We start from the raw sequence: 12,491 nt of genomic DNA on the forward strand, positions 1-12,491 counted from the left end.
AGACTATTTAGGTGCACTGAGTTACTAAACCAGGCGTATTTGATGAGCTGATCTTTGATGAAATCTGCTCTCAAGGAATTTTGATGCAAGTAAATCATGTATTAAATAATGCGAACTTACCTTGTGCCAGTATTACTGCTGGCTGCATTCAAGGAAAAGGCAGCAGTCACTCTGATGCAGGACAAATTCGTTTTTGAACTTACTTTTGCTTATCTCCAAAAGAACTTTAAACAGGAACTGATGTATCAATGAGAATACGCGCTCAGATTGGATTCACTTTAACACATACTTTAATGAAAGTTAGATTTCTGTTATAGTGTATTTTAACTCAATTGTTATTATTTACTTCATTTTTAATGAATAAGCAATGTATCCAAAGTGAATTTTCATATGCAATTTTTCACATGGACATAAAATGCTAAGTGAAGTAGCATTGTGTTGATATTATGGTAGGAATCCACCCAGCCATATGCGGATAAATATATATATGGAGCCTGGTATTTGGACCCAAAGACATGGACAAAAAGAAGAGCTGATGAACCTCTGGTTGATCCCAATTTTGTGGCTGAGAAAGACAAAGTAATTTTACCTGAAGGAGCTGGAGAGAAGGTACCAATTTATAATATTTACTTTTGCAAATGAATAACCAAATCATCCAATTTAGTGGGTAAACTCATTCTTTTCTTGTGTGGTGTGCCTTTAACAGGTATCAGTTTAGTATTCCTACTTGTCACCAATTTAAGAAGCATAGTCTTCCAATAGAAACTAACTTCCTTACCACTGCAGGCAGAATGTGGGAATAGCAAACAGAAATAAAAGGGAAACTCTGATAATGTCAATTCATAACTTCTATTTGTGATTGTTTTTCTCATGAAATTTAGTTGCTTTTAATTGTCTGATTTACTTACCATTTTCTAGTAACAGTCTCCTCGAATTTAACTTCCTAACATGTGACTGTCTTGTGAATGAACAGATAAACATATATCCAAAATATATTAAATGATACCTACAAGAGAGTACTGATTGTTGGGCATTTTATTGATGGAAGTGTTGCCTTTTATATTTTGGCAATATTAGGAATTTGAGTGTGTGAATTAGCTTGATTACACATTAATGCAACCCTCTAGAAACAACTGACTCATGCTGGGTAACAGTGTAATGGGTACCATCCACTGGTGGCTCGTCTAAGGGACAACATTTTACATCTGACTTAGATAGGGAATGTCAGGAACTTAACTGACCGTGGAGGATATTATGTTCACATTTTACATCAGGATCACTCAATAGTGATCAGATGCAGGAACCACATACGGGACAGTTACTACAGTCATGAATTGAGTTGACTTAAATTAAATGAGACTTGCATTTAGTTAGCACTTTATCATGTTGTCAAAATCCTTCAAACCTTGTAAGATTTTGTTTAAAGTGTACAGCTGTGTTTATGTTGACAGACTGAATTTCTATTCATGTATTCACATCAGAAAACAACAGCTGTTGTTTGAGTCAAACAATAATTGTAGACAGTAGTTCTGTAGCTTTATTAGTGGAACATGAACTCTTGTGAAGGTTTGTACAGATTTCAGACTTAAAACAACTTTGAACTCAAGTAAATAGGATTTTGATTTTGTGACAGTGTAAAACAGGTATTAGCAGATCAGCAGCCATTGTACATGTTGTCTGATTTTCATTTCCAATGCAGGACAGATGTAAAGCTGGTGATCAGTACGCTGTTGTCTGTTTAATTCGAGTAAAATTTGCCCTTAGTCTGTTTGGGAAAAGAGAGGGTGAAATTTGCCAGTTCGGAGATTGGCCACTAGATGGAGCACTGCCCAACAAGAGAGATTGCCATCTCTGTGAAGAAATAGAAACTCCAGCAAGTCAAGTTCAAATGACTGCAGTGCACCTGCTGTCAGTGATCTTAATGGCATTGAAAGTGACTGTGCAACCAGTCTCCCCCCACCATGCCATTTAAAAGAGGAATCCAATAGGCAGAAACCAGCAGTGATGGCAGCCTACATGAAGATAAAAACAAATGGAATTAATAATATTACAGACTGAATTGTGGGACGAGCTGAGGAGCTCAAGAAATAACTGACATAGGTACAACAGGATGAGTGTTCCCTTTCTCTGCGACAACATTTCTATACTATTCTATCCAATCAACTTCAGGAGTTCTCCCTGTTTCATATTAACCCATTAGGCTTTCATGGAACAACTACAAAAAATAGCTTTGGGATAAATACGTCACAGATTTCCCAGGCACACACACCACATACAGGGAACTAACAACAACCTAACTTTTACATTGTTCAAGGTATTAATGATATGATAAAATATTATTGATTCAGCCTGGATCTCTGTCCAGAGTCTGTTTCTATAGAAAGGCTATTAAAAAAGAAATTAAAAGAGAATTGTCAATGAATGATGATAAACTATATTTAGTTGGTGATCATAATGGATGTAAAGGGTGCTAATGTGGAAACACTAACCTTGAACATGTCACTGTCTCAGCTCTATTTTACATCAAGGTTTCAAAATTCAACAGTTTGGTTTGTAAATGTACGGTCTGGTTTGCACATGGAATAGAAAGACATAATGCAGATACATTTTAATATTATCACAAGTGCTAGCATTCATTTCTGTGCCCATGGAGGCTGTTAGTCCAGGCTGCTGTTTAATGAATATCTGTCCTAGCTCAGTTAGAAGCACTCTTGATTTTTATCAAACAGTTCTGTGTGGAAGTCCCATGCCAGAGGTGGAATCTAGTTTTTCTTGAGGATGGTGATTCTTGAGTGCCCTTCTTGTCAAAAGGTTAATGAATGACTGGAGTTAGTTGGAATGTTGGTGTATGGAGCTGCAAGAATTTATGTAACTTAGGGGCGGCACGTTGGCTCAGCAGTTAGCACTGCTGTCTCACAGCACCAGGATCCCAGGTTCGATTCCAGCCTCGGGCAACGGTCTGTGTAGAGTTTGCACATTCTCTCTGTGTCTGCATGGCTTTCCTCCAGGTGCTCTGGTTTCCTCCCACAGTCACAAAGATATGCAGGTCAGGGGAATTGGCCATGCTAAATTGCCCATAGTGTTAGGTGCAGAGGGGAATGGGTCTGGGTGGGTTACTCTTCAGAGGGTCGGTGTGGACTGGTTGGGCGACGGGCCTGTTTCCACACTGTAGGGAATCTAATCTTAAATCTGTAGTGAGTGATTCCCTTGGGTATTAATTCCTTCACTGAGTGCCTGTGAGGTAGTATTTTTCCATTTCTGTTTTGATTGATTGCCTGTGATAAGTGTGTTTGTGCTGTGCAGGAACATGAGCAAACAGACTTGGAGTCTTTCCCATTTGGACTGTACATTCTCTGAGAGGCCTTTGCTTGAAAGCTGATGAAGAGCAAGATTGTGATTGTAAATGTTTCCTTTAAGTGATTCACCTTCCATTATGCCTCTCTAGAATATACTCCCCTTCTCCCCCCACCGTGGATAGCTTTTTCCTTTCCAATGGCCTCATGTCTGTCCTTCTGCAGTCTCCTCTTGAGACTAATGTCTCATGCTCAGTATGTCAATAGAGACACGCTCATGATAACATTATTACAGAGCTGTTTATGACCTGAGGGTGTAAAACTTTCATATTCCACCTTACCTTGGATCACTTGTACTAGGACGCTGTATTGCAAGCATGCTGCTCTGGTTTAGTTTAATGTTAGGCCAGACTCTTCTATGCCTAAGGAATGTAACATTTGCATTTAATAGTTTGTTATAATAAATGGTTTTGGATTCTTCAATATCATAATATCCATGCCCAGTTTCTTATGTTATAGGAGATAATATCAGCATTGTTGAATCAGGTGAAAGACCTTTGGTAGAGGCAATCTCATGCTATCACTATCTCACAATCCCAGCACAGAGCCCCATGCCCAGCTTTACTCTAATATTGCCCATTATTCAAGCTCACCTGCTCATTCTCCTTTCTCAGATGTCTAATTACTCCATTGTGTTCTCCACCTTTCCTTGTCCCCTTTGCCCCTATTGCTGTGAGTCTATCCTCTGCATCCCAGTACTCCATCTCACAACTACATATGTTAAGTTCCACTCTGTCCTGTTCCTTTCAATTTTCCTAGTTGAGTGCACCACCCGGGTCCCCATGAATCTTGCCTGTCTCAGTCAGGTGTGCTGGCTTCAGCCAGTGTGGCTACCTGCCTATCTTCCTTTCTACCTATCCACTCCACCCTCTCTCTGACCTATCACCTCCATCCCCATCCCCATTCACCCATTGTACTCTTTGCTACTTTCTCCCCACCCTCACCACTACCCACCCCCCCCAATTTATCTCTCCACCCTGCAGGCACTATGCCTCTATTCCTGATGAAGGGCTTGTGCCCGATTTTCCTGCTCCTTGGATGCTGCCTGACCTGCTGTGCTTTTCCAGCACCACTCTAATCTAGACTCTGGTCAGACTAGTGGGCCTAGTCAGCTTTCACCCTGAACAATGGGATTCGTTAATGATAGGAAGGCAAACTGCATATGACTGAGGATGATCGTGAGCTGCTGCCACCCCAGTCAGATCTCATCCCTTGTACCATATGACTGAGATGGTTGACTTGGTCAAACTTCACCCATTGCACTTTAAACACTTGTGCAAAGAAACAACAGCCCGATTGTGAAGGAGTCAAGATAGTGAGGAGTTTTCACTCACTGGAGCTAACATAAAGACTGACCCTGCCAGATACATGCCTTATGTATATAGTGATCACGTGTTTGCTGTTTTATGCCTAACAAAATTGAGCCTGTGAATGTAATGCCGGTGAATATTCATGACATACTAAAGAGGTTGCTGACCATGAGGCATGGGAGATCTGACCCGCCTGAGAACTTTAATATTAAAACTTTCACCCTCCTGGAATCTGATTTTTTACCTCCCACCAATCTAGTTCCTGGCCCACTCTTCTTAAAGCTCCAGATAGGCCCAGAAGATTCCGCCTCAGGACTTGAACACAAAATCAAGGTTGACATTATAATGCAATCCTGAGGGGAGATGCTGATTTTCAGATGAGATATTTAACTGAGACTCAGGTGGATGTAAAACATCCCAAGATGCTATTCTGAACAAGAGGCAGAGGAATTACTATTGGTGTCCAGATAATATTTATCCTTCAATTAACAAAAAAAAACCAGATTATGTAATCCTTATCACATTGCTGTTTTTGAGAGCTTATTCTGTGCTGACTGCTGCATTCCCTACAGTACAACAGAGACTACATTTTGAAAGTACTTAATTGACTATAAAGTCCTTTGAGACATTAGATTAGATTTCCTACAGTGTGGAAACTGGCCATTTGGCCCAATAAGTCCACACTGACCCTCCAAAGAGTAACCCACCCAGGACCATTCCCCTACCCTATTTTTACCCCTGACTAACACACCTAATACTATGGGCAATTTAGCAAGACCAATTCACCCTACCTGCACATCTTTAGATTGTGGGAGGAAACTGGAGCAGTTGGAGGAAACCCATGCAGACAAGGAAGAATGTGTAAAGTGCTCACTGACGGTCATATGAAGTGGGAATCGAACCGGGCTCCCTGGCGCTGTGAGGCAGCAATGCTAACCACTGTGCCACCCAGGAGAAAGTGATCATTAATCTCTGCCTCTATAAGACTTATTTGTTAAGACCTCAAAGAATAATATCTGGTGGAGGACTGGTTGGGGTGGAGTTGCTGCACAATGTAGCTGTTCAAACAACAGTGATACTTGCACAATAAAGTACAGCTCCAAGATACCTAACACTTTGCAGGGTCTCTTGCCAGCAATCAGGCCTCGGAGCCCACAGGAAAAAAACACATTTTGCCTATAAAAAGGAGCTTTGCAACCAATCCCAGGATTGTCAAATTTGAGTGTCCATTGCGTAGCCACCACTGCTACCTCAGAACTTGTGACCCTAGTTGTCTAATCCCCGCGATCCAAAATTTGAGAACTTTAGAAATAACACACTGTCTCTTAAATGGAGAGAGATGCCATTGATCCTTTGTAAAATATGGTTAATTACCTGCATCAGAAAGTAAGTAGGAAACAGTTGCTAGAACATCCTTTTCTGTGGCATAGCACTGGGTACTTGGATATGTTGACCATGTTGGGCAATGGTAATATTTGAGGATAGATGAGAACTGGTGAAAGGAAGAAGCAAGTGGGAAAATAGGAGTGTGGTGATCAGTAATCAGATCTGTCTTCTTTCTAAATTATTGTTTTCTGTGAAGGATGAAGAAATAAGAGGACTTCAAGCAACAATATCTTTCAAGAAATACATAGAGGCTTTAGGATGTAGGAAACCAGAGGTAAATATAAATTTAACAACGTACAAATATATAGCATCTTGCACAGGTGGCGAAAAGTTGTAAATTCAATCATTCTGCCTGATATTTGAAGTCAGTCTAATAAAAAGTGTAGTTCACAAAAAATAACTCTTCAGTACAATACTGCAACACACAGACAAAAGGCTTTGATGATTATCTTCTCATCTAAAGTGTTTTCTAAATCTTCCAGAGGTTTCCTACAAAATACACGTCTCAATTTTCATTTATTTTCTTGTTCTGAACGTATGGGCATTCTTAAAACTAGGTTTCATTGCTGGTCTGACAATTACATTGCTTTTCAGCAGCTTAATCTTAAGTATTAATTTAATGTTATTGGACTGTGGAACCATAGGAACATGTTGCAATTCTTTTCTATTATTTTTTGCTGAATTATATTCCAAATGCGAGTGAGCAAAAGGTGGGGAATGTAAGTGTTTTCCAATTCTGCTATTAACATTAGGTTTAGTATAGACGCAGTAAATCTAGATAAATCACATTACAAACCATATGTTAGTGTCATGATGGACTAAATTTTTTTTGCTTTTCATGCTCCTGACAAATAGTTCTGAAATGAAATTTGTTCTCTTTGAGATCAATTGCAATTGGTCCTTCGTGACTGCATAAAAATTGCAGGCCCTAATTGAACATTATTGGGGATTGGTTAGCTCAGATGGCTGTATTGCAATGCAGTGATGTCAACTGTGTGTGTCCAATCACTGCCCTAGCAGACGTTACCATGAAGGTCCTGGTTTCTCAACCTCTCCCCTCACCTGAGAGAGTGGTTAATCTCTCCATCAGTCGTTTCTCTCTTTCTAATGAGGGATTGAGACTTGAGCAATGTTTCCTTTTTTTTAAATAACAAATGGAAAAGTTCCTCCCAGCTTCATGCAAACTGTTTTCTTAAAGCAATTTCCATTCTTTGTCCCCTCCACCATAACCTCCATAATGAGTGTGAGGAGATGATGAATTTCTTTGCCAATAAGATCAAGACCATCCTCTGACATATTCTTCCCTTCCAAAAACTCACCTGGCCAAACTCCCCAATGCCCCTACCATCTTAGTCCTTAAGTTGTATCCTTCTTGAACATCATTTCTGTCTCTTGTCATTATTTCCTCTAAGCTCATTTTCTTCCTGAGTCTTAATTCCTATTTCATCTATTCCATTCCAACTAAACTGTTGATCACTCACCTTGGTCTCCACCCACCTTGCCTTCTTGCTGTTCTGTCAGTCAATATCGTAAGCAGTGCTTTTGCTTCAGATGTTACCCTTTGTTATTTTTAATTATGCTGTTATTTTTAATTTGGCCCAAAGGACCAAAACTGAACTGCACTCTCCTTGCAAACTATATCCCACCAGCAACTCTCTGCTCTCCAAAGTCATTGAATTACCTCCTAAATCTACTTCTATGTAGAAAGTTATTTGTACTTATAAGGATACAGAGTCGAATTTCTGTAAATAAATATATTTAAGGTCAATCACACACTAATTTGAAGCATTAATTCTCACATTAATTGAGAGACGTTCGCAGACTGTCAGGTGCTTGTAAATTTATAGCTTCATGTGAATCTACAAACTTTCTTCAACAAAACTATCTACTTGACCTCACATGAAATAAGTGCCTTTTCCTCTGTCATTACTTTAAATATTTATGACACTGGAATGATACATCGGAGGTTTGCTGCATTTTTCACATCTTACAGACTAATAGTATCTTTTGTGGTATTGATGTTACTGGGTTAGGAGGTATATTTGATTGTGACATCTGATGCAAGATGATTAAAGACTGACAGGAAATAATTGTGACATTTACAGAAAGTGCAAGTTGCTGCATGATTTTTTGACATATATTAGAAAACTTGAATCTTTATCCTTTTGTGCATATGCTGTTTACTATCAGCAGGAACTTCAGTGCTGATGGGAGGTTCCTCCTACAATAAACATTGGCAGGATAAAATCTATTAACAAGAGAGTTCAGTTCATGTCTTGCCCAATATCAGAGAAAGGAGTTGGTAATTGTGTAAAGCTGAAGGCCCACATGAAACAATGAGGAGCAGCTATCCTGAGGGGAAAGGGGGCCTGATCTGAACTGATTATTGCCAGCAAGTGCTGATGTGTTTTATGTCTTTATGAAATATTGACTGTCAGTGTGAAATACAATAGTTGGTACATGTTTAAAAACATGTAGCTGACCAGATATTTATGAAAAATTAAGAAGTCCTTCCAAGGCAGAAGGTAAAGTGGGAAGGAGTGGAGGTGTAGATGAGTAAAACCAAAGGAGTGAAATCTGAGGCCAAGTGAGATGTGACAAACAAGTGAGAAAATACAGGTCAAAAGCTGCTTATGGCAATTAGAAAGTATGAGTCACCCAGGATTGCTTATTTCAATGTTAAAAATATGAAAGTGCTTGCCAATTGTATTGCACTTTACTAAGTTCTGTGAACAGCAGAGCAGGATCAGAGGAAATTTCGACATGATGGTGTTTTGACAGTTAGAGGAAATGGGGGAGAGTTTAAATTGACCTTCTGGATAGCCTCAAAGGCACATTTGTGAAAGTAATACAAGCAAATATGGACATTAGTTCTTTCCATTGCACAAATTTACACAAAGGTATGGCGACGACACTAAGGTTGCTCGGAGCTGAATTTTTTATGGTGTCGGGCAGAATCTGTGGACCTTTAATATTGGTGCCTGGGACCCAAATGGAGAAATCCCAGCTCTATTTCTGACAGATTACATTTTTGACATTAGGGGAAAGGGAGGAGGAATATTCACACAGGAGAGGAATCCAAACTCAACGCAGTTATTACTCCATTTTGGCTGTTACAAGGGCCTTAGCCTTCACAGTAAATTGATGGAGTACTCATAGATGCTCTTTAACAATGGTATAACTGTCCACATAATGCTGGACTGCTGTCATTGGCAGGAGGAGGTTTGAAAACCACCAGCATCTAGTTGTACAGTTTCAAGATAACTCTGAGCTAACGGTTCCATGAGGGCTTTCATGTCATTATGATTGCTTGGCTTCAGAAGCTATAATTATCTGTGCACAAGGTTCTGATTTCACAGTTTGACTGACAGCTTAGCAAGGCCATTAAAGAATTTGAAGTGCAGACTGAATAGAAGTTTATTTGTTTGTTTGTATAAGAGATTAACCACTAGAGATTTTAAAACTTGAAATAGAGTTATGGATGGAAGTTTTTTTTCATAATTAAATGTTTAAGATTGAAAGACTGTTTGTTGTCTATTTTTGAATCTCCAAGCCTCCCAAAGTCTTCCCATCTTACACACCAGGTAATTGACCATGCAGATGACACAGAGTTATTGAATTATTATGGTGCAGAACATGCCTGCGCCATCTGTATCATCTAGTGCCAATCTCCTGCCTTCTCCCCAAATCCCTGCACACCATTACTATCCAAATCTGTCTTGAATGCCTCAATTGAACCTATCTCCATCACATTCCATGCAGTGCATGACATACCCTAATAATTCACTACATAAAAAATGCTTTTTCTCTCCTCACTCTTGCTTCATTTACACATCACTATAAATCTATGCCCTCTCGTTCTTGTTTTTTTTACAAGTAGAAACAGTTTCTCCCTTTCTACTCTGACAAGCCGCTCATTTTGATACCTCAATCAGAATTCCTCTTAACCTTCTTCCCTCCAGAGAGAACAGACCCAACTTCTTCAGTCCATTCTCATGGATGAAGTTTCTAATCATCATAAATTGCTTCTGTATTTGCATCTTTCCTACAATACGGTGCCCACACTGTATATAATAGAGCATGTCATCGAGTATGTATGGGGCCACGGAGGATGTGGTGTTTGGTGTGAGTGGTGAACGAGTGTGAGGGGTGAGGGTTAAAGACCTAACAACAACTGGGATGAAACCCCAGTGAACCAAAGTGAACAAGCTGCTCCAGCACGTCCCCACCCCTCTGGCCAAATCTGCTCTACTTCAGGGGTCTCAATATTTAACAGCATATATTTTATATAGCTGTGGCATTAGTATTATTGTGAATAAGCATTGTTAAATAGGATGCCTTTTGGAAGTGCCATTTTCATTTGCACGGCATCTATGAAATATGTGAAGCACATATCTATTCTCTGCTTAAGAAAATAAATCCAGAACAGTCTGTCCAATGGCCTGATTGTACTGGCTGACATTGTTAGCTGAGCCTTGAAACGATAAAGTGACATTTATGTTGCCAGCATATAAACCCATTTAAGAATTTACAAAAGTATATTTTGGGACTGGAACAACTACAAAATAGCTGACTTTTTGAACTAAAATGAGTGATTGTCAATTCACCAGATGACATTTGGAATAGCTAGTGTCATTGTCTTGAACTCAGTTGTTTTATCATATATTTGAGTCTGGCCCATCAAGAAGAGAAATGACTGATATCGAGTGTTAGCCTTGAAATGAAGACTGCCTAAAATTATGAAGATAGGGGGATTTGAAAAATAAATGTGTTGTGTATGTGGTTTGGCTTTGTCATAATGTGTACATGTAAATATTCACTGTGGTTAATATGTTATATTTTAAATATTTCAGTTCCTGGAGAAATTATTTGCTGAAGTTAATGAAAACAAATAGATAATCAGAAGAACAGCTTGAAACAGAGACCTCAGTAATGCAGATTTCATTCTTCATGACACATAGGATTCATGCTTAATTAACATCTTATCTCAACGGTATAATTTTATCAATGTTTATATGAGATTATGATTCCCCCTACAGATATTAATACCAACTTAGGCTTTAGTTAATACTTAGTGCTGTTCAGTATTAAATATGATGCAGTACAAAAATATTTACATTCCTTCAAGAATACTCAAATATTGTACCAAATAATTATATAAATAATACCCATAACTGAATCCAATAAAAATGCAAGTTCTCCGCTATGCTGCTTCACCAGCTTTCTGATTTCCTGAGCTATATCTTAAAGAACACTCTCATCTATTAAAAGAACAAAGTTATCACATTGTGTTACTAAACCCAAAGAAAGATGGTACTTTTAATATCTGCCAGGATTTTCATGAGACAAATGTTCTCCTAGCTTTCAGTTATTACTTTTGACCTTGTGAAATGATTCAACCTCACAACCTGGAACAGTACATCTCAGAACTCTATGACTCACCTACAGGGATAAGGCCAAACTTTTGAAACTTTGTAAGTTCCTTACCCATTTTAACTGTTCATCAGAAGACTCCGCATTGTTGCAGATAACAAAGATCACTGCACATTTCCGAAATGTTGTATTTGTGCATACTGATTGACCAATAAATTGAAACAGTAGTTGAGTTAACTTGAACAGAGGTTTATGTATGTATTATGTAATGAACACTTTTTACTGCAGCCTATGCAAATTATTGATTAGATCAGTTAGGATATCTTATTTGGTTTGGCCTGGCATAGTTTAGGAAGGATGGCAAGGCCATGGATGTGATAATTCCAGGATCAAGGCAGTTTATGTTTGAGGAAAGAATAGAAAAAAACACAACTCCTTTCAGTAGAACAAGAGGGAGGAGAGCTCTGTGGTGATTAAAGTTATTACAGGATAAATGGGAAAACCCTTGTTTTACTATTAGAGAAATTAGTGACGAAAGACTAACAAATGTTTACCTTTACAAGAGGTTGTTGGAATATAAAATGCTCCTGCTGGAATGGAAACTATTTTCTACAGGGAAGTAACTATTGGAAAGTTAAATGTTTGGGGAAAGCACAGAATATTGAGACCAAGTTTCACAAATAACAATGGCACAAATAGTGGGATAGTTTCCTGTACTGTGATATTGTATGAATATGAATTCATTTAATTATTTGTGTGAGGACTGGATTAATTCCATGAGTATTGATATATTTACTTGATCATCTTTTGATAACTGTAAGATTAACATACAAAACTGTACACATAAAAGAGGATCAAATACATCTGTATTCAAAATTTGAATTCTATTTGTAATGTGTCATTTCAAAGAATGAGAGGGACATGGGGGTGGTTTGGTTAGTGGGGGCAGTGAGTGAGTTTGAGGGCTGAAGGCTGATTTTAAAAGATCTATATGTTCTGACAGATTGAAATGAAACATGGCAACGATACTGTGCAAATACACAATAGATCTTCCGTTATATCCTGTAAA

At 38.6% G+C, this 12,491-nt stretch overlaps 1 protein-coding gene and 1 long non-coding RNA gene across 4 annotated transcripts in view; one reads left to right on the plus strand and one right to left on the minus strand.

Annotated features, from left to right (window-relative positions):
• The window catches only part of fam47e (family with sequence similarity 47 member E), a 35,485-nt gene extending 24,230 nt beyond the window's left edge, over window positions 1-11,255 (plus strand). For both annotated transcript variants that reach the window (XM_043695526.2, XM_043695535.2), the window contains exons 6-8: window positions 454-609; window positions 6,246-6,323; window positions 10,903-11,255. In XM_043695526.2, the coding sequence (XP_043551461.2) occupies window positions 454-609; window positions 6,246-6,323; window positions 10,903-10,944 (276 nt within the window). In that variant the 3' untranslated portion in view covers window positions 10,945-11,255. The remainder of the gene's footprint in view (window positions 1-453; window positions 610-6,245; window positions 6,324-10,902) is intronic.
• The window catches only part of LOC122552697 (uncharacterized), a 31,148-nt gene continuing 20,150 nt past the window's right edge, over window positions 1,494-12,491 (minus strand). For both annotated transcript variants that reach the window (XR_006312453.2, XR_015756937.1), the window contains exons 3-5: window positions 6,038-6,237; window positions 2,490-2,566; window positions 1,494-2,012 (exon numbers count right to left, since the gene is read on the minus strand). This is a non-coding gene — a long non-coding RNA (uncharacterized LOC122552697). The remainder of the gene's footprint in view (window positions 2,013-2,489; window positions 2,567-6,037; window positions 6,238-12,491) is intronic.

This window comes from Chiloscyllium plagiosum, unplaced genomic scaffold (genome assembly GCF_037043375.1).
Source record: "Chiloscyllium plagiosum isolate Xiang-an unplaced genomic scaffold, Cpla_swu_hap1 HiC_scaffold_1, whole genome shotgun sequence".
Taxonomy (NCBI): Eukaryota; Metazoa; Chordata; class Chondrichthyes; order Orectolobiformes; family Hemiscylliidae; genus Chiloscyllium; species Chiloscyllium plagiosum.